At 36.8% G+C, this 23,636-nt stretch overlaps 1 protein-coding gene across 2 annotated transcripts in view; it reads left to right on the plus strand.

The window, feature by feature from the left end:
* CNNM1 (cyclin and CBS domain divalent metal cation transport mediator 1) overlaps nucleotides 1–23,636 on the plus strand; it is an 80,650-nt gene that overhangs the window by 39,107 nt on the left and 17,907 nt on the right. The window contains exons 5-8 of one of the 2 annotated variants that reach the window (XM_051981838.1): nucleotides 6,608–6,707; nucleotides 6,951–6,998; nucleotides 10,890–10,952; nucleotides 20,144–20,304. In XM_051981838.1, coding sequence (XP_051837798.1) covers nucleotides 6,608–6,707; nucleotides 6,951–6,998; nucleotides 10,890–10,952; nucleotides 20,144–20,304 — 372 coding nt within the window. The remainder of the gene's footprint in view (nucleotides 1–6,607; nucleotides 6,708–6,950; nucleotides 6,999–10,889; nucleotides 10,953–20,143; nucleotides 20,305–23,636) is intronic. The other variant, XM_051981839.1, reaches the window with a different exon arrangement.

The raw sequence follows: 23,636 nt of genomic DNA on the forward strand, positions 1-23,636 counted from the left end.
GCCAATAAATTCGACAACTTAAATGAAATAGAAAAATACCTCCAAAAATACAGCTTGCCCAAACTAACAGAGGAAGAAGTAAATATCCTAAACAGTCCCATCTCAGAAAAAGAAATAGAACAAACTATCAATCAACTCCCTAAGAAAAAATCCCCAGGACCAGATGGATTTACATGTGAATTCTACCAAACATTTAAAGAACAATTAACTCCAATGTTATATAAACTATTTGAAAAAATAGGGATTGAAGGAGTCCTACCAAACTCCTTTTATGACACAGATATGGTACTGATACCTAAACCAGGTAGGCTGAAAACAGAGAAAGAAAATTATAGACCAATCTCCCTAATGAATATTGATGCTAAAATCTTAAATAAAATATTAGCAAAAAGATTACAGAAAATTGTCACCAGGATAATACACTATGACCAAGTAGGATTTATACCAGGAATGCAGGGCTAGTTCAATATTAGGAAAACTATTAGCATAATTGACTATATCAATAACCAAACAAACAAAAACCACATGATCATCTCAATAGATGCAGAAAAAGCATTTGATAAAATCCAACATCCATTCCTAATAAAAACACTTGAGAGCATAGGAATAAATGGACTTTTCCTTAAAATAGTCAGGAGCATATATTTAAAACCATCAGTAAGCATCATATGCAATGGGGAAAAACTGGAACCTTTCCCAGTAAGATCTGGAGTGAAGCAAGGCTGCCCACTATCACCATTATTATTTAATATCGTATTAGAAACACTAGCCTCGGCAATAAGAGTCGAGAAAGATATAAAAGGAATTAGAGTAGGCAATGAGGAAACCAAACTATCACTCTTTGCAGATGATATGATGGTATACCTAGAGAACCCCAGAGATTCTACCAAAAAGCTATTGGAAATAATTCATAATTTTAGCAAAGTAGCTGGCTACAAAATAAATCCCCATAAATCCTCAGCATTTTTATACATCACCAACAAAACCCAACAGCAAGAGATACAAAGAGAAATTCCATTCAGAATAACTGTTGATACCATAAAATATTTGGGAATCTATCTACCAAAGGAAAGTCAGGAATTATATGAGCAAAATTATAAAAAAGTCTCCACACAAATAAAGTCAGACTTAAATAATTGGAAAAATATTAAGTGCTCTTGGATCGGCCGAGCGAACATAATAAAGATGACAATACTCCCTAAACTAATCTATTTATTTAGTGCTATACCAATCAGACTTCCAAGAAAATATTTTATTGATCTAGAAAAAATAACAACAAAATTCATATGGAACAATAAAAAGTCGAGAATCTCAAGGGAATTAATGAAAAAAAAATCAAATGAAGGTGGCCTAGCTGTACCTGATCTAAAATTATATTATAAAGCAGCAGTCACCAAAACCATTTGGTATTGGCTAAGAAATAGATTAGTGGATCAGTGGAAAAGGCTAGGCTCACAAGACAGAATAGTCAATTATAGCAATCTAGTGTTTGACAAACCCAAAGCCCCCAACTTCTGGGAAAAGAATTCATTATTTGATAAAAACTGCTGGGATAATTGGAAATTAGTATGGCAGAAATTAGGCATGGACCCACACTTAACACCATATACCAAGATAAGATCAAAATGGGTCTATGACCTAGGCATAAAGAACGAGACTATAAATAAATTAGAGGAACATAGAATAGTTTATCTCTCAGACTTGTGGAGGAGAAAGAAATTTGTGACCAAAGATGAACTAGAGACCATTACTGATCACAGAATAGAAAATTTCGATTACATCAAATTAAAAAGCTTTTGTACAAATAAAACTAATGCAAACAAGATTAGAAGGGAAGCAACAAACTGGGAAAACATTTTCACAGTTAAAGGTTCTGATAAAGGCCTCATTTCCAAAATATATAGAGAACTGACTCAAATTTATAAGAAATCAAGCCATTCTCCAATTGATAAATGGTCAAAGGATATGAACAGACAATTTTCAGAGGATGAGATTGAAACTATTACCACTCATATGAAAGAGTGTTCCAAATCATTATTGATCAGAGAAATGCAAATTAAGACAACTCTGAGATACCACTACACACCTGTCAGATTGGCTAAGATGACAGGAAAAAATAATGATGAATGTTGGAGGGGATGCGGGAAAACTGGGACACTAATGCATTGTTGGTGGAGTTGTGAACGAATCCAACCATTCTGGAGAGCAATCTGGAATTATGCCCAAAAAATTATCAAATTGTGCATACCCTTTGATCCAGCAGTGTTTCTATTGGGCTTATATCCCAAAGAAATACTAAAGAAGGGAAAGGGACCTGTATGTGCCAAAATGTTTGTAGCAGCCCTGTTTGTAGTGACTAGAAACTGGAAAATGAATGGATGCCCATCAAATGGAGAATGGCTGGGTAAATTGTGGTATATGAATGTTATGGAATATTATTGTTCTGTAAGAAATGACCAGCAGGATGAATACAGAGAGGACTGGCGAGACTTACATGAACTGATGCTAAGTGAAATGAGCAGAACCAGGAGATCATTATACACTTCGACAACGATATTGTATGAGGACATATTTTGATGGAAGTGGATTTCTTTGACAAAGAGACCTGAGTTTCAATTGATAAATGATGGACAAAAGCAACTACACCCAAAGAAAGAACACTGGGAAACGAATGTAAACTATCTGCATTTTTGTTTTTCTTCCCGGATTATTTATACCTTCTGAATCCAATTCTCCTTACGCAACAAGAGAACTGTTCGGTTCTGCAAACATATATTGTATCTAGGATACACTGCAACATATCCAACATATAAAGGACTGCTTGCCATCTAGGGGAGGGGGTGGAGGGAGGGAGGGGGAAAAAAATCGGAACAGAAACGAGTGTCAATATAATGTAATTATTAAATAAAAAATTAAAAAAAAAAAGACACAGATGACTTTTGTAGAATAGTAAGTAGGTAGGGAGGTAGTATCACATCTGTCCCTCCTTACTTTCAAATCTAACAATATTGTTACTACAACTTTTCCAGCTATTCACAAGAGCCAAATGTTTGGATATCTGTAACTAAGTAACCAGGTCACTTGAGAATTTGTTTGAACTACATGAAGAAAAGACATGAATTAGGAAAAGGTTCTTTAAAATTTATAAAAAGAAATTTAATAATTCATTCATAGCAGAAAATATGGTAGTAAAATTAATACAAAAACCCAATAAAACAAAATATTTTCCTTTTCAACAAACTTCTGAAGAACTTATTTCTTTTGAAATTATAGACCTGTTAGTCAGTGTCATTTATTCTCCAAGTTTCTGATCTGAATCTCCTTGTCCAATTCTAGATATGTTTTCAACAGTTTCTAGAATTTGTTGTTGCTCTAGTGCTTGAATATATTTTCAGCTTAGTTAAACATTCTTTTTTTTGGAGGGAGGGAAGGTATTGATCTGTGATTTTATTAGGATATGGGAATTCCTTCAGGGGCTCTAGACTGGCAACTATCTATAATAGTCTTAGAGAGTTGTGAGTTCTCCATGGTTGAACAATTAGGGTTTATAAGAGGAAAGACTCGAATCCCTGTATCCCTAATTCTCAGGTCAGACCTCTAGCTGCTACTCCATGCTGCTTTTTGAGGTTGTATTGACTTATTTATTAATAATAATTATAACTTTACTAAATATTGTGATGAAAATGGATTTGCCAAATGTAACCAAAAATGATTTACCTCCAGATGGAGCGCATGAAACAATTCTGATCTGAGAATAGACCCTCCGTGGGCAGTGTTCATTACATGAACTCAGTCCACAATATGTTGACAAAGAAGTATTCAAAAAATGTCTGACTACTGCATATTTTTTGTTGAAATAAAAGGTTTTTATGATGGCATTCGGGAGCCTAAATCATTACCATAAGAAAATACAGAAGAATTACCAGTAATGACTCCAGATTTAATGATCCATGCAAATTGTGCAAGAAAAATGGTGTAGACTGTGTATATGACTGTTGGCTGCAAAACTTTTAACACCTGTGGAATACCTAGTAATACTTGATCTAGTGTGGCTTGAATTATACAACATCAGAAGCTAGCTATCTTTTATAGACAGATAGTTGATAAGTCTATACAGGCATTGTAATGTTCTGGAGAATTTAATAAACTGTATTGGAACCAGACCATGTTCACAGACTGAACTGTTGCCCACAATCTTCTGGATATAAAAACAGCATTTTAATAGATAACACCATCCCAAATACTTATATTCTCCAAGCGTTGTGAAATAAAAAGTGTTCAAAGTATAGAGATAAAAACCACATGGGGATAGGATGAGATCTATATTATCCCCTGTGCCCTATCTGCTGTTGGAGTTGTACCAAGGATATTTTCAATGAATCTCCAGAGGATGAGTTTACATTCTGATAATTTTATTCAGCTACAAAAAGCAAATTTTTAATACCCCTGTGCAAGTATGTAGAACATGAAACATAAAGGAATAATAGCAAAATAGAGCAACATTTTCTATCTAAACACTTTTGGAAAAGATGAGAACAAGATTACATCGACAAAAATAATACTTGTAGTGATATATCATTATTTCATTATGATTATCTCCATCCCAGCACTATAATCTTCCTCTTAAATCCCCTGTTAGCTACTGTCTCCATCAATCGTTCTAGTCAAAAAGTCTCTTCTTTTATCCACTGAAGAGGTATATTCCAAATTCTTCCAATTTTTTAAAGGGCTCTAAACCATTATTTATCCATAATAAGACTGGAATCAGGAAGACCTGTTTTTAAATCTAGCCTCAGACACTTACTAGCTCTGTACGCAAGTACATTAAATACGCAAGTCATTAAATCTTATTTGCCTTAAGTTACTGGAGAAGGAAATGGCAAACCATACCAGTATCTTTGCCAGGAAAACTCCATGAACAGGATGGTTTGTAAGGTATGAAGAATCAGACTTGACTAAATGAGTGAATAATAACAATGCATAATAAAAAGGGGAGGAAAGGAAGGATAAGCATATATAGAGTACTTACTACATGCTAAGTACTATGCTAAATGTCTTACAAATAATAACCTTTTAATAAATAAATGAGTTAATAAGAAATATTTCAGTTTTCAAATAATAAAACAAAATCACACCAAACTGAGCCAGACTTGAGCTTTAGAATGATATTCGGTTCCTCTAAGCCAAAATAATATAGACACAAATCTCTGAAGCTACCTTAGTATTGGTCTTGCTGCAGATAGCATACAATATGCAGGATGCCCCCTCTTAATGCAGTTTTAGCCTTGGTTAACATTTATTAATCTAGAAGTATAAATGCTGCAAACTTACCAAAAAAATTGAGAAACTAATTATTTAAATTTTAATTATTATTGTGTTTATTATGAAAAATTGAATGTAACTGCAGTCTTGTGCTATATATCATTTTCAGTTTTTTTTAATTTTCTAAAAGCTTTCATGAGAGGCTGCCCAGTGATAGAAAGACTTGAATTTGTAGTCTTAACCTTAACACAATCCAAAGAAGGAGGTTTTGATTCATATTAGGAAGTTCTGGTATGACCCTGCTAGAAAAAGTCTAATGAATATAGATCAGGTGACTGAGGTGGCCAAGCAAGACTGCTGGCCATCCAGAAACTGTCACATACAAAGTACATGATGATAAGTTATACTGTGTTGTTAAAAATTTAAATTTAAAATACAGCATTCAAGGGGCAGCTAAATTGCACAGTGAATAGAGCACTAGTCCTGAAGTCAAGAGGACCTGAGTTCAAATCCAGTCTCAGATACTTAATACTTCTTAGCTGTTTGACCCTGGACATTCCAACTGTCTCACCAAAAATTTAATTAATTAAAGCATATCACTTAAAATCACAAATTTAAATAAGTAAACTCTCAAATCACATTTTTATAAGCTTGTAGCATTTATATTTCTGAAGTTTACCAAAAATTAAAACCATGCTAAGATTTTGGGGATGCCCTGTATGGCACCCTGATTCACTGAGACAATAGAACCAGCAATTTGGAATGCTGCAATGGTGTACATATATTAAATCCTTGCCATAGTGTGGACTTGGATTAAGGAAGGCTTGGATTTGAATTCTGTCCCAGACACTTACAAACTATTTGAACTTAAGTAAATCATTCAACCTTTCAGTTTTCACATCTGTAAAATGGGGCTAATGATAGCACCTACCTCAAATAGGCTCATTGTGAGAAGCATATAAAATATTAAGTGCTTTGTAAACCTTAAATGCTAGATAAATCAGCTGTCGTTATTATTACTCTTATCATTATCATGTATGATAATTACCTATAATAGATTTTTTTTCACCTTCTTAGATCATAAGCTTGATGAAGTCAGATACTGTGACTTTATATCTAAACTTTACATGTCCCTCCAGTAATTAGTGCAGTAGATTGGCAATCACCTAGAGGTCAGGTTTTTGCACATAGTAAGCATCTATCTGGTCAATATCTATTTGAATTCATATCTATATAAGAAACATTAAATCTACTTTACATTCGTTTATGCTATTTCTGTGTTTTGTATCAAGTGTAGGCTGCTACCAACAAAATAAAAAGGCATTGTCCTTTCTTCTTTCCCTAGGGTAAAGTAGAAGTAGAGGTTGGTAAAGAAGGTCTTCGCTTTGAGAATGGAGCCTTCACTTACTACGGTGTGCCGGCCATCATGTCCACTGTGTGCTCAGGTACTTCGATTATGCTCTTAATCAGTCCCAGTCTGTACAGCATAAAAGTATCTAAAGCTAGTGACGACTTAGGGATTTGACTCTTGAGTTTCTTCCCACACCCTATCTCCCATTCTCTATCTTCTGGGTGTATTCTCAGTTTTGTGGCTTCATTTGGGGCTAGGGATAAAGGAGAGGTAGGATGCAGTGAGCAGATGTGTTTTCTGAGTTATGACTGACTACATTTCACACTTCTTTCCTCAGATAATGATGTGCGGAAGATTGGAAGTCTGGCTGGATCCTCCGCCTTTTGTATGTATTCCTCAGTTGCTCTTCTTACATACAGCAATATGCGCCTGCCTCAAACACATTGCACATGGGCTTTGGACTGAGCAGTTCAGGCCCCAAGCTTGGAATGAGCATAAAACGTCTTGTCTTCTTGTTGCTGGGCTTGTTGCTTATTTTCTGTGTGACTAAAATGCTTCCTGCTTATCTACATATCACTGAAATATTGAAGGGGGGAATTTTCCTTATTTATTTTCAAGTACCAGAGAGTCAGATTATATTCATGCTTCTTTAGAAAAAAAAAAAGACTAAAGCTTTTCTTTTTCAGTAGATAAGGAAATGGTTGGTATAGTAAAGAATACTGAAGTCTAAAATCTTGGGTTTGAATTTGGGCTCAGTCACTTATTCTGTGTGACCCTAGATATATCAAGTTGTCTCTCTTGGTCTCAGTTTCCTCATCTGTAAAATGAAAAGATTTCACTAGATGACTTGTAAGGTCTCTTCTCTCTCTAAATCTGTGATCCTCATAAATTAGGTTTTTTCTTAAAGACCAGTAGACACCACTAATATATTAATTGGTCTTGATCCTTGAGAAGAACTAGTGAGGATACCCTGAGGAAGTTACTGTTGAGTTGGTGTGACAGGTGACTTGCTTCTCAGTGAAATCTGAGTAATGATGCTCCATCGCTCTGTAAGTACACGTAATATGGGCAGTGCTGATATGAGGCTGATTGTTGCTACGCTGCAAATAACATGGCAACCGTTTGTCTATTCTCTGTACCATTGGCCTGCTTTCTTCCATTTAGTTCTTATAAATGGACATAGGTGCATGGGTATGGTATATGTAATCCAGGAGGTATTTTTCTCTCATGTGCTCTTGGGTTCCCTAATCTAAATTTTGTGTTACTTTAGTCCATTGACTCTCATTGTAGCCATTTATATATCCAAGGAAGCATTTTCTTCCTTTTCTTTCTTTTGTTTTTACATTAAAAATAGAATAGCGCTTTGTTTTTATGCATTCATCAAAGGATCCCAAAGCACTTGATTATCATATTTCCTGGTGAGTGTGTTCCTCTGTGTATGTTTACATTGCTATGAATTACAACGTTATTGCATTACTATTAATAATTAGAGTAACATTGCTTACTCCGGAGGGAGAAATTGAAAAAATGAGTTGTCTGAAATCCTACAGAAAATCAACAAGCCAGCTGGAACTAGAGTCCTAACCCAGGGTTCTTACTGCATCAGGGAGATTCAGAATTTATGTCCTTTACTCTGCCTCAGGAAACTGAACTTTCATATAATCATTTGCTGTAAAACTTTACTTCATAGTCATAACAGAAATAAGAGTGAAAGGATGTTCCTATAGACACTCCCTGAGATGATAGCAAAATAGTAAATGTAGCAAATCTCTAAAATGAAGACAGAACATTTCAGTCTTGCTTAATTTGGTAGGTGAGGGTAATAAAACTTAAGTGTGGTCGGGAAAGTCTTCCGCTGAGGGAGATGGGGAGATGGAATCGTTAAGTAGGAACACAATGAAAGCAATTATTGATGCCATCTATGAGGTCATGTTCCAGTGGGAGATACACTATAAGTACTCCCATGCCTCTATGAGTTGAGTAGTTGACACCTCGGTTTCATTAATGTTGTTGTAATGGGTGGTAAGTGACTCAGGAAGACCTACAGAGTCGGAATGATGAGAAAAACTTTGTTCCCCTCGAGTGAGCTCCAGACCTCACTTCCCCTTGAAGATCTATGGGATTTAGAGAAGAGCAATCTTTAGAAATCTAATAAGCTATAAGACTGTCTTCCCCAAACTGTTAGGCTCCCAAAATTCCAGAATAGATAGAAGCAATTGAAGACTAATTCAAAAATTCCCTCTTCCCTTCAACTCAGACGATATTTATTCTCTCAAAAAAAAAAGTGAGAAATAATACAACACTTCTGATCCCCTCCTTTCCTTTGTCTTATGTTTTTAAAAATTTTGTCCCATTTAAAAGTTTTAAAAAATATTTCCCCCCTGAGTGAAGTAGGAATATATTTGCGCCCAAGCTATGTGGTACCTTCTGAGTTATATTGGTCTGATCAGCCACAGTTTGACAAACTGTACATTGATCCTAGTATCGATATTATGTTGTCATTTTGGTGTTCCTCAACATCAATGATGAGCAAGGAGAACATAACTTGCAATACTGACTAAAAGCTTCAGTCGCTGTTGAAGTCACTGTCACACTTTTGATGTGACAAGTTACTTTGTTTCTTCTCAGTGAAATCCCAGTAAGTACCAATGTACCATTGATTTGGGTAAATGCGTCACTCACTAAAACAAAATCAAAATATCTTTTATATAATCCTTTAGGAAAAAAAATCTACAGGCCATTGAAGATGAAAACTGCTATTTTTCTATCTCCACTCACTGAATAAAATGCTTAAAAACCTGGTAATAACTTACATAAGGAGCAGTTGTTTAGAAGGAAGCATCTGCAGGGAAGGTCAGCCAATAAAGTCATCTCCTTTCACAAGTCAAGCTGTGAACCAAATAAGAGAACTTTTGATTGAATAATGCAGATTGAACGGGGAATGAGTCCCTGATTTGCCTGATTTCCTATATTATGATTCATGGCTAGACTGAAATTATATCAGCCATTGAGGACAAGGAGTAAATATGACAAAGTGGCAAGAGAATTTGCCCCATGGCTGTCATTGAAGTTACACATAAAGAACCTCACTTTTCCTGATAGTAGCAGGGTATGATTTTCTAAAAGGCTCCTCTTCCTATGGAAAGCTAGCTTATGGTACAGTGCTGAGCTTAATAAAACCAGAGGTTCATAGATTAGAGCTGGGAGAGAGCTTGGAGGTATGAAGGCTGCTTTGAAGTTGGCTTCCCCATCAGATGTAATTTAGTATCTCAGATGTCAGTTACTCTGATGTTGATTCTATTCCTTCTCCTTTGAAGGAACCTTAATCATGCTGCAGGTATGGAAGTGAGGGGTATCAAGATTAACTCCCCCCTGATGAGTTGCTCTGGCATAGTCAGTTTCAATGTGTGCTCACCTGTAGGTAATGTCTGGTCTCCTCCTGAAAGGCTTCAAGTTAAGTTCCCCTCACCCACCTTTAATTTTGTGGGAAAGAAAGGAGAAACGAAAAGGAAAAACAAGACTGGGGGGAGGACAAATAGTGCAGTTTATGCCTGCTGAGAAGTAGATATATGGAATTAAGACTGCAAGGGAATTGATCTCCCACCCCAACCTTTATTCTTCATTAAATAGCACTGTCATCCATAAGGAGGGAGATCCTCATTAAAATATAAGGAGGGGGAGTGCAGCTAGATGGCACAATGGTAGAGCACCAGCCCTGAAGTCTGGAGGATCTGAGTTCAAATCTGATCTCAGATACTTCACACTTCCTAGCTACGTGACCCTGGACAAGTCACTTAACTCCAATTGCCTCAGCAAAAAAAAAAAAAAAGAAAAAAAAATAACTACAAGAAGGGTACAAGTACTTAATATATTTCCTACACAAGTTACTATTTGCAAAAACATGGCTACCAGTTATAACTAGGACAAGGTGACTAGGGCTCTGCCTCTAATGGGTGGCAATTTAGAAGGGGGCACTGGGCACGTTTAGCCCTTCAGAAACTTAGAAATAATTAAGTTTGGCACTAAGTTAACAAGAATAATTAGTTAAGATAAGAGACTGATGGAGAGCAGCTTCCTTGCGCCTTGTAACCTGTTATAGCCTTAATCCATCGATAACTCACCTTCAGTTAGAGCCAGAGACAGGTTTACTTCAGAGTAATGTAATGCTGTGAAGTTCCAGGAACAGACTCTTACATTTTTCCTCTTCCTTTGTTTTTCTCCTTGTGTTTATCTTTCCTTTCTCCTCCTCACATTTCTTTGACCACTGCCTCTCTAGTGCCTGTCTCAGTGTCCCGTACCTTCGCCTTCAGCAGAGGGGAATCCTTGGCAGGCTCCCCAGGTAATCGTGCATGGCTGTCTCAGGGGACGCTGTGGAACTTAGGGGACTGGAAGGCGCTGGTTACCCTGCCCTGCCCTGCATGAGGAGCTGGTCTGTACTTCTATACCAGGATAGGAAATGGGTCTAGTCTCTGGATTGAGGACATTCATGGCCACATCACAAAATGTTACCTACCCAAACATGTAAAAGCATAATAATTTACATATGTAGCCTAGGATTTACTAGTATAATGTCATTCAAAAACTTAAACTCCATGGAATATAGCTGTGTTTATTTACACATATAATGTCCAAGAGAAGGTATTCCAGATAACATGGCATAATGACGATGGAAGCAGGCAAAGCCATGTCCAAGACATAATAATTATGTAACTGTGGATATTTACAGAACATTTCTTGCCATAATTTATGCTCATAATGAAGCTCCTAATTGTCACAGGTGAGTTGCTGATCCACAGTGATGGATAAAGCTTAGCAGTTCCCTGAATCAATAAAATCACAAGTTCAGACCAAAAAGGAAAGAAGAAAAAAATCTAAGCAATTTTCCAATTAATTCCATGTCTCATAAAATAATTAAATATTATTCTGCTTATTGTTATTTTGCAAATGAGATAAAGCCTGAGACAAGTATGCAGTTCAGTAAAACCTTGATTAACCGGAGTCCAATTCATCAGAAATCTTTATGAACTAGATTTGGGGGCGGGGTGGAAGGCAGGGGGAAAGAGCAAATGAAAAACAAACTTCCAGATTCCAGAGTATGCCCAGGAATTACTTAATATTCAGCCCAACCTCTAAATCTTCTCTGTCTCCAAAGGGCCTGTGATTATAAATAATACCCAGAATGATACTGTGGGTTTCCTGAAAGATCCTCAGACATGAGGAGGTCACTGTGGATTATACTTTTTGCAATTAGAAAAATGAACTCAAAGGATTTAGAATTTTTATTAATAAGATTTGAAAATGAAAGGATTGTCTGCTTAACAGTTAACCAGAAAATTGAATTAACAAACATGTTTCAGGCATTGTTTAATCAACATTTTACTGTGTAAGCTTCACAGTCAACCAAGGGCAGGAAGGGCAGGTTTCTATTTGCACACAGCTTTCCACTAATGCTTGGTTGCTGCATGTCTGGGAGTGACCTTCTCAAATTTTTCAATTCCATTCTTCATCCTTAGCTTGGACCTTAGATGTTTAGTCATGGAAAGAAATGAGAGATACCCAATTGGAGCAGAGTGAGTTGTTTTCCTCCACTCTGCATGTGTTAGAAAGAAAGGAATGATGAGAACAACAGAAAAAAAAAAACAGGAAGAAATATGAGCATGTTATTTTTTCTTCCTACCAGCTTTCCTTCCTATTGCCTCATTTTAGTTGACATCTCCAATGCGTATCTAAAATAGCTGCCTCCTACTGCAACTATTAATTGATCACTACTTTATTATGTTTCTACCTAAGACCAGTAATAGATTATATAAAAGAAAGTCTTAGTGCCCATTTGGGTTCCCTCTTTGAACTGATATTTTCATTTTCTATTTCCCTTTTCAAGGTGGGAGTGAGATGTATGTATACTATTTTTTTTAATGAATTCTCCTCCTATATGAGTCTCCTGGTCTGAATCCAGATATCTCAACCATCTTTTCCACTTTTTGGAAATGCTAAGTTGCAGCTAAGCTGATGAAAGAAAGAAGTGGATCTAGTATATGAAATGGGGATGTTCGTGGCCATATCATAGACCGTTATACCTTGTCCATGTTGTTCATAATAATTGTTTCTAATAGAAACCTCAGTTTGAGTAAAAGAGAGAATATTGTAGAGTGTTGTAAAAAATTGGAAATATTTTTGGAAAGTCATTAAAACCATGCATTCTCATTGTCCCACCTAGCCATTTACCTTTCTCTCCTACCCACATCCTGCAGAATATCTATCTGTGACAAATGTTAGTTCTTTACTGATACAGAGCCTTATGAAAACAAAACACAAAACTTTCATGAAGGGCAGACAACTGTATTTTAAGTTTCTTTTTATGACTGGGTTCCAGACTTGTCTCTGACTAATGATAGCCATGTAACTATGAGCAAGTTAACAGATTTCAGAACTAGATCTTTTTTCCTAAAACTGAAATCACTGCTCTGAAATCCTCGATAAACAATATTATTAATTTTCTCTGCGTGTACTCAGGCAGCCTAAAACAAATGTAGTTTGTTTTGTTTTGTGAAATATGGTCAAAGGAAATATTCCTGTTTCCATCAGTTCTGCTAGAGTGAACATTGCTATGTGAGCAAGCTGATCTAGGATCATAACTGAAATGAAGTTGCAGAATTTAGATTGTGGCCAGAAGTTGCTTTACTAGAATATTTTGGCAGATTTTTTTTTCCAGTTTTGCATATTTGTGCCACCAAATGATGGGTCCTAAAATTCTAACTTTTGCTATTTCAGAATCATGTAGCTAAATGCATCCCAATCAATTTGGCAAAGAAGTCATAGCTCAATGAGAACTGCCAGACTTAATTCTATCTCTACTTCTCTCTGTTCCCTCTTTCCTTCTCCCTCTTCCTCTCATTCTCTGTTTCTTTGTCTCTCTGTGTGTCTCTGTTTTTCTGTGTCTGTCTGTCTCTCTCCTCCCCTCCCCATTTCTCGTTCTCTTTCTCCATCTGTTTCCGATTTTTTTATTTCTCTGACTCTGACTCTGCTTCAGTTAGAAGAAAACTCAAAGACCATCTAGTCCCACTTTTTCCTGTCCCAAGAATCCCCTCTATAATTACTGAGAGCAATTGTGGTCACTAATAGATCACTGGTGAAGATCCAGCAGGTATAACAAATGGATATGATGCCAAACTTCTGCTTCATATCCTCATCCATGAATACTATGGGAAAGTACCACCTCTGTACTACCCAAGCTTTGGAACTCACTGATTTTTTTATCCAGAACCCACTTGGAAGGAACTATCACTTCCTCATTTTTACTCATCTTTAGCTTGTAGACACAGGTGCTATAACTAAAGCAAGAGCCTAATTCCTGCCTGTTACTGTAGCGTGGAGGCTTTCTGAAACATTGATGATTCTCATCCCTTCCCACACCCTGATTTTTAATCCCACCCTCCCTTTAGTCAGTCAACTCAAATAACATTCCCTTTCCCACTTTATATAACAAGTTCTGTATGGTTTCCTTCTAGCATTAAGGTGGGAGAGAACAGGGCATGTTCACCAATTTAGCCATAGCTACTTATAATAAAGAGAATTCCCAGACGTAGACATCCTTTTATGGAAACTTTTGCTCCATCCTCTTTGGAATGTACTGGGCTCTCTCTCCATGCTAAATTTCCTGAGTCTGTGCCCCTGTGTTCTTAAGAAATATCAATGGGAACTAAACACTAAAGTCTTTTTCATGCTCATGACATTGATCTGTTACTAATTTCTGCTTTTTATTAAAATCATTTCCATGTCTCTTGCTTAGAAGTCCCTAAATATATGCACACACTTATTAAAAATGCAGAGTCAACAGTGTTTTATCTTGAGAGGAATATCAGACTAGAGAAACAGAATAGGCTTTTACACAGAATTTAAATTAGCTGTGGCTCTGTTACATCAGAAGGAGCATTTTTTTTCTAAAAATAATTTCCCCTCAAGAGAAAAATTGATATCAATTATGCCTTTATTTAAAAAAAAAAAAAGGAGGAATGGCCTACTGGTCTCAGAGATTTGATCAGTCCATACCTGGCTTAACGCTTACAAAATCCAAGAGGTGGAAGAGAACTCAAAAACCACTAATAAGTTACTTAGTTATATTTTGTGTTTTGGATTTTTTTTCGAAGTCTGCCCAAACCTATGAACCCTTTCTAAGAATCATATTTTTATGCATAAAACTCATAGTATTTCAAAGGAAATCAATCATACAAAAATTTAATTTCTAAGAATTAAGGATTTCTGATATAGTCTAACACACAACTAACCAAGGGTACCCTATACAATATTGCTGACAAGTCAATAGTCTGTTGAATTTTGTTTTGTAACTTTGGAGGTGTGTGCTGCTGCCCATCCACCACCATTCCTATTTTTTTTTTCCTTACCACATATAACTTAGGCTGTTACATCACCCTGATCTTTGGTTCCACAATGTGCCGATCCTAGCTCCAAGAGTCACAGAGTAGCAGGAGGAGGTGGTTGGAAATGGAGTGACCATTTCTTCTTGTTTACAGGGAGTAAAGAGAGTAATTGCCACAGACCCAGTAGTTGCCACAGAAACAAGTGGAAAGAACTCCAGTTAGGATTATGGGAAATTAGCTAGTTCAACCTCCTCCCTTTACAGAAAAAGGAAATACTATATCTCCCTTATTGTGAACCAAGGAGCAACACCTGGCATAATGCCCTTCCTGACTTACGGTTGGGTGATTCACACATTAAGGTAGGGAAAGTCGGAGGTTATCAAGCATATTGAGTGGTTTCTAAAGGCACTGCCCCTAACACACCCTCCTTCCCCATTGGCTGTGTCTATCTCGTTTAGGATCAGGACCCTTAAGCTAAGAGCTGGTGTTTTAGAGCCAGATAACACACTGAGAAGCTTCTGGTGGACAGACTGCCCTACTTTCCACAATTACATAAGACTGGATTAGGTGGAGACATCAGCCTGGGTCCCTGCTGAACCAGTTATAACTGGGGAACAGCTACTGTCAGAGCTGCCAAAACTCAAATCAGATTTTTTTTTTCAAGGGCATCCTAACAGGATATGAAGTAAATGTTTTTCTGCTGAATGTCTCTGTCATTAATAGGAACTGTTGTTTTCATGCAACCCTTGAGAATACCTTCAAACATCCCAATTCCCTCTAATTAATCTGTCTTATTACAGAGGCAGCATGGGACAGTGGAAAAATGCTGACTTAGGGTTAGAAGACTTGGATTCAAAAACTATCTCCTACCTAAGTGATCTTAGATTTAGGAGCACTTCAAGGCCTTTTCAAGCTCTAAATCTGAATCTAAATCTAATTAAATTTGAATTTAAATGTAAATTGGTTCTTATGAACCAAAGAACTACCCCTTCAGTCCTTATAATTATTAATTTTAGGCAGGTAAGAAGGATTACCTGTATCCAGATCTTTTGGGGGCTATGATTTTATTGGTGGGGGATGCAAATTATGGATCCACAAGAACTCATTAGGGGGTTAAAAGTATTGTGGCTGAACAATTTATTACCCATCTTCCAGGCAGGTGATGAGTCTCTCATTTATTAGGCAGCTATGTAAAGTCAGGAAAATGAGTTTGATGCTGCCTCAAACCTTTACTAGCTGTGTAATCTTGGACAAGACATCCTCTCAGATTCAATTTCCTCATCTATAAAAAGGGGGTAATGATAGCCCTACCTTACAGAGTAGTTGTGAGATCAAATAAGAATATATATATATATATATATGTATATATATATATACATGTATATGTATATATATATATACTCACTTATATATAATATATACATACGCTTTATGTATGTGTTCTAGCTTTAATTAATAAGTACCTATTATGTTCTAGACATTATGAGAGTTACAAGGACAAAAATGGTTTCACTAATATAAGGTGCTCCTAGATGAAGAACTCCCTTTAAGAAAAAAATTAGTATCTTCTCTAAAATTTAGTAGTCTTGTAAGTTTGGGCTATTGAGAGGATGTCACTTGCATAATTGGTACTTGCTCAGAAGCAGAATTAGAATCCAAATTTCTCTGGCTTCAATGCCAGCCCTCTTCACCAAACCATGCTGCCTCTGCTTATTTAGAGGTATATACAAGTCAGCTGACAAGTAGTCTTGAAAGGGAAGGCCTTAAAAACTTAAAAAAAAAAAAAGCTTTTATGCATTAAGGTGGTGTTTGAACTGAGACTTGAAGAAAAATAAGATGAGGAAAAGGGCAATGGGGAAGGGAAACTAAGAAATATCTAGCTTACCTTCATCCAATGAGAGAGGAAAACCCATTAAGGCCTGGAAAATATCTACAGTACTGACCTTCATCCAAGTTCCTGGGCCAGTGATAGCACAGCTAGGTGGTACAATGGATAGATCCCCTGGACTGGAGTTAGGAAAACTCATATTCCTGAATTCAAATATGACCTCAGATATTTACTAGCTGTGTGACTCTGGGTTAATCTTGTCTGCCTCAGTTTCCTCTTCTGTCAAATGAACTGGAAAAGGAAATAGCAAGCCACTCCAGTATCTTTGACAAGAAAACCCCATGAAGGATCACAAAGAGTTGGACATAACTAAATAAAAGCAACAAAGGGCAATGATAGAGATTTCTTGATTCCCAAGGGCTGTCCTTTTTGAAAATTTCTAAGTCTCTTTACAGTGAAATCTAAGATCTTTATCTTTGAGTTATTCAGGCCCTAAAGCTCTCTTAGGAACAAGGACCCAGTTTTCTTCCAAGATATTTACCCTTCATCCCCATGGCTATTAAGAAGATGTGATCTACTGGTTTCTACTTGAGTCCAAGCCATAGGGCTAACAGCTTTATAAATGATATGTATCTCAATGAGTACTTCTAAGGTTACACATTATTATTTCCAGTGTGTGTTTTGCTAGATGGATTCAAGTTGTTTTCATCAAGGGGCTAACTTCCTGTACATGGCAGGTGCTTCATACAATCCATATTGTAATTGGATGATGACCACCCTAGCTCATAGTTTGGTGAATTGGGATACAGGGATTCAATTTCCCAAGATTACTCATTGACAGAACTAGAAGCAGAATCCCCAAGCTTCTGATGGCTTCCCTTAGTCTACATTAGAAATGCTCCTCCTTGACAGTCTGGGGAGAGCTCAAGAATAGGTTTCATTTGGACATGGGGAATGCTTGCCTTTACCTTGTGTGGGTTGCATTTATGCTTCATTATTTTCATGAGGTCCGCATTGAGGTATATTGTGACCCCTTTATGCCATAGTAGACAGTCAGACTAAGTAGCTATAGCTAAAACCTAGATTGATTATGGTCTACTTTCTGGTGACAAGATTTTTCTAAAGTCAGATGGGCTGAGCCTTGGACAGCAGATCCTTCAGCAGGCACTTTAGAGCTCATGCTCTGCTAGCCTAGCCTTAGAGAAATCAGGATCATATCCTTGTGAGGCCTCAGCGTAGTATTTGAAAATTTTCATAATTGAGGAAATCTAAGGACTACTTACAGAAGTCAAGCTACTTGAGGCCAGTGGATAGAGCCCATGATTAGAATCTGGATGACCCGAATTCTAGTTTTGCCTCAGATACTTTACTACCTGAACGACCCCAGGCAAAACCCCTGTTGTCTCAGGTTTATGAAATCAGAATGATAATAGTATCACCATATCTAATAGGATAGTATAGTAAGAACTAAGGAGATATTTGTATTTTTCAAAAATTTAAATGCTAGTTATTATAATCATTTTAACCTTCTGGGTGACTTTGTGATGGTGAATACAATGAATATTTAGATCAAGGAAATTTGGAAATTAACTGACTATATTTCCTTTTTCTTTATCTTTTTGTTTGTTTTGGGGTTTGGGGGAATCAATCAAGGTTAAATGGCTTAGGGTCTCACAGTTAGTGTTTGAAGCAAGACTGGAATACAAGTCACCCAGATTACAAGTCATTCATCTATTCACTGTGCCACCTAGCTGCCCCTTTTTTTTGAAGTTTCCCAGCAAGAGAGGTAGTATGGCTAATGAGGAGAGGGGTGTATTGGAGCCAAGAAATGAGTTCAAGTACTGCCATTGACACATATTGACTAATATGATCCTGGGGATATCACTTAAGTTCTCAGCTCAGCTCTCTGTCTTAGAAGTTGTATAGATAGTATTAACTTACATTGGTGGATGAGAGTTCTAAACCAAGCAGTTCCCTGTACCAGTGAGATTACAGTTCCAGTCCTTAACCTGTTAACTTCCTGGTGCTTGATAGAGTGATTAGATTTCTCTAATTTTAAATACACATGACTTCCAACAACATGACATCTAGGAAAGACTTTTCTCATTGATTTGTAACACCAATTCTTTTCTTTAGCAGGGGGATTTAATCCTATTTGGAAGTTTTTCATTTTTTAGTGAGCAATGGATAGGTAAATTAGCCTCAGCTGACCCAGCCAACAAAATTAGCTCTTAGCTAATTAACTAACAAGTTTATCTTTGCATAGCAAAGATCTTAAGCAGTGGTTCTCAAAGTATGGTCCAGAGAATCCTGGGAATCTCTGAAACTCTTTTAGAGGGTCTACAAATTCAAAAATAGTTTTTATTTCCAATATAGTAAATGTCTATAAATATAATCCAGATAAATAAAAACGCTTTGGAGAGTTCCTCAATAATTTTTAATAGGATAAAGATACTGAAAACAAAAGTTTGAGAACCACTGATCTTAATATTATGAAGATCTTCTTTGGGAAAATCAGGAGATTAGAACAGGAGGACTATGTGTAACCATAGTCACTGAGAAGTTGACAATTCTGTACATTGGCAATGATGGGTCTGGGAGAATTTCAATGCCACACCTGATACAAGATTCAGTTCAGTTGAAAAATAAAACACTTGTTCCTATAAAGCAGGACTTCTTAAACTTTTTTCACTTGCAATCCTTTTATGCCTGAGAAACTTTTACATGACTCCAGATATATGTATGTAAAATAGGTATGCAAATCAAACATTTAGCGATAATAAATCACACCCTCACATTCAGATGAGACTCCATATAGGGTTGTGACCCACGACCCACAATTTAAGAAGCTGGGCTATAAGGAGGGGGGGCTCCCTGCACTATCTCTCATCTTCTTATTCTGGTCCTTTTTTGCAGCTAATAAGCTATGGTTGTAGTCCTGTGGATAATTTAGCATTCTTCCTCCCAAAATGGCTTGATTTCTTCTCTATAGAACCTATAAAGGGAAGGAGCATGAATGAAAGAAAAGAAAATTTATCCATTGAGTTGTTTGTGCTATGGACTCCTTTCTAAGGCTATTGACTCCTTGTATAAATAAAGTGACACTTTCCCCAAGAAAGTGAAAAGTACAAGGGGCATATTAGCACTACCCAGTGTGACCATTGCTTAAAAGTCCAAAGGTGCTCAGTAAATGCCTCTCTTTGTCTCTTTTCCGTTTTCCACCCCTTTCCCTCCACCCTACCCCACCTCCATCTTTTCTCCCCCTTATTCCTTCACCCTCTCCTCTTCCTCTTCTTCCTTCTCCTCCTTTGTCAACATCTGCAGTAAACCGATCCCCTTCTCGCTGCAGTGGGTTGAACCGCTCTGAGTCTCCAAACCGAGAGCGCAGTGACTATGGGGGCAGCACCACCCAGCTGTACAGCAGCAACAACCTCTACACGCCTGACTACTCAGTCCACATCCTCAGTGATGTGCAGTTTGTGAAGGTAACCCTCCAGGAGGGCTTTCCATTCCTGTCGCCTGGCCCCCTCTACTTTGCACAGACTCCATGAGGTTAAGCAGCTGCCCAGAGCCAGGGAGAGGACAATTAATCATTGAGTGACCATCCCTTAGACTGTGTCACCCTATAATAAACAATATATGTCAGAGAAACAATCCATTTTCCAGCAACGAGCCAGGAGGTAATCATTTTCTGACATTCATAAAACCATTTTTTTTCATTAACCTTCATTATTCCTCATGTTATACCCAGCAGCATGCTCATAAGGTAGGTCTCTTTTCTCTTTTTTTCCACATGGAGAAACTAAGACACAGAGCAAGATAAAACAGTTTTCCCTGAGGCACAACAGAATTCCAAAATTTTGGTTCCCTCATCCACATGATTCAATTTGCTTCTGTGTGTTCCTTCAGTATTATAAACTTAAAGAGAGACCATGTTGCCTAATGGATAGAAAGCCAGCTTTAGCATCAGGAAGATATGGGTTTAAGTTATGTCTCTAATGTAAACATAGGTACACACATATCTATATATACCTATATATACATACATGTATATACATATATATATATATATATATACATACATACATATACACACTATATCCTTGGACCATAGGCAACTCTCTAATACTGTAAATTGCAGAGTAGGTATTGATATGCATTGACAGAGGAAGCTTCCCTACTGGAAAACCAATTTAAACATGCCAATTAAAATTTATTTAATATTTATACCAATACCAATTAAATACATATGCATATATATTTAATGCCTATACCAATTAAGTAACAAACCTGGACAAAATAAGCATAACAATATTAGGAATAATAAAAGCAGGTGCTTTTGGGGCCATATGTAAGGAAGAGGAGATATTATGATCTCATAATCAGAATGGCTTAAGATTTATAACTTAAAGCAGAAGTTGACTGAATTTGCCCAGAAACATTTTTATTATTCTATATTACTCTATGTCAGTAGTATATGCTGGGGGGAAAGTATTCTTCAAATATCACATAAAAGATTTTCGCCACAACTTTGTGTTATTAAAGAAAAACAAGATTTATCATGCCTTTTATTTAAATTGATGTTGGTACAAAAACTTCTCAGTAAATATTCTCTTTCTTTTTCTCCTCTGGTCCCTTCTCCTTCTTTGAATTTATATTCTACAAATTGTTTGAAATCTATTAGTGATCTGGGTCTAGTGTTGGGGGAAAAGCACTGGACCTGAGAGTCTGGAGATCTAGGCTTGAATCTTGGATCCACTATTAATCAATCAATGAACAAGCATTTATTATTAAGCACTTAATATGTGCCAAGTGCCATGTTTAAGCACTGGGGATATGAAGAAAGGCAAAAATAGTCCTTTCCCTCAAGGATCTTACATTTGATTTGGGGAGAGAGTATGTAAATAATTAGGTATATAAAAATTACATTCAGAGTAGATAGAGAGTAACCTCAGAAAGGAAAGCTCTTGCATCCTTTTTAGCCATCCATTCTAGGGCAAACCCTTAACCTTTCTTGACCATTATTTTCTCATCAACATACTGGCAATAAGCTACCAGGGTTATTATGAGAATCAAATGAGTTAATGATGATGTAGCCCTTTGCAGTTGTAAAGTGCTTTATAAATACATGTCATTAAGGCTTACAGCAACATCATTTTCACAGTGCCTGACTGTCCTCTTAAGCCAACTTGGTTTAAACCAACAAATTGCCTTTAGGGTACTCATTCACATAGTAGCCCTCACCATGGTACTTACCATACTAAGCTTTCAGAGGATGCATTTTGAAATCACAAATATGAGAAGAAAAACATTTCCTTTCACTGTTGCAGCAAAGCATAAACAATGTCTGGTGATTTGCAGAAGAGAGTGATCTCTTGGGCATGTCTCTGGACATACAGCCAGAGACCTGTAAAACAACACATTAAAATCACAGTCAGTTCTTCAAATTACACTGTATGAGGGAAGGTTAAGGGATGAGTGTGTATAGCAAGAAACAAGGCACATGTAGCAGAACAGAGGACCATTGATTTAGAGCTAGAAAAAAACATCGATTTAGAGCTTAGTCATCTAATCCAAGTCCCTCATTTTACTGATGAGGAAACTGAGACCCAGAGTGCCTCATCTGCAGTCACACAACTAGCAGGGAAGAGAACTGAAATTTGAACCATGGTCCCTAGACTCCCAAATAGTGCTTTTCCACCACACCATTGCTTCATGCCATTGGGACCCTCAAAAAGTAGGTGTGGAAACTAGCATAGAGAACATGGAAGCTCTTAAAAATTACAGATATAGTTGAATTACAGAATGCATCTATTTTTTCCTGAGATAATTCTCTATGACTGTCCTCTCCACACTGGAACCATTTCACTGCTAATACAAACCTTCATCAGAATTGAATAAGAGAAATGAAAGATGTTAAGATCTCAGTTTCAGTCCTTTTTATTTATTAGCAAAAATGGTAAAAATTCAAGCAAGGGAAGTTGGGAGTAAAGGCAAGAAATTTTGGGATTATTTGAGGGCTTTGTCCATTCTTCCCTCCTTTATCATTATTGGCAGTGATCATGATGTAATTTCACTGAAGAGAGCATCCTATATTTTTGGAGACATTTTTGATGGGTGTACCCGTGGCACTGTAAACCAAGAGACTTCTTGAGCAACAGCAAATTTTTGTAGGCCTTGATGTACTTGGGGAATAGGAATTCGGTGGTTCCTCAAAGAACTTGTTCTATAATGGCTATCATGGGAAGGCACTACAGATCCTTGAAAAAATATACTAAATGAAGAGTCTAAAAATAATTCTTAACTGGGTGTCTTTCTCAGTGAATTTCTGAAAGGCCTACAGATATTAACTTTAGGTCATCACTTGTAGCATGTAAAGAAGGGTGGGAAGAAAGGTAATGTTAGTGTTAAGTCTCATATTACCAATAATGAATGGAGACATAAAAAGCCCAGGTTATCTTTCCTAGAGTGTGAAAAGATCAAAATTGATATAACCTTTTGTTTCTACTTATGTTGATTCTACAATGTAATTGATTTTGTGATGTATTGATTTTATAATTGAGTCTGCACCTGCCTAAAACCACATTGCTATATCTTTCAGTTAAACTCGAGAATTCCATTTTCCTCTTAAGTTAATTTAAAAGTATAATTAAAAGAAAAGTTTGTCTCTTGCTTACAAGTAGCCCCAGGAATACTATTAGGATATTTGATTGTTATTTTTAAGTCCCCACCCCAAGTTAACTTGGCATCATTCCCCAAAAATATGTTGTTTGTCCTTGTGAATTTAAGGGAGATTTTAGCTTTTCCAAGGAGATAG

Source organism: Antechinus flavipes, chromosome 2, assembly GCF_016432865.1.
Source record: "Antechinus flavipes isolate AdamAnt ecotype Samford, QLD, Australia chromosome 2, AdamAnt_v2, whole genome shotgun sequence".
Lineage (NCBI taxonomy): Eukaryota > Metazoa > Chordata > Mammalia > Dasyuromorphia > Dasyuridae > Antechinus > Antechinus flavipes.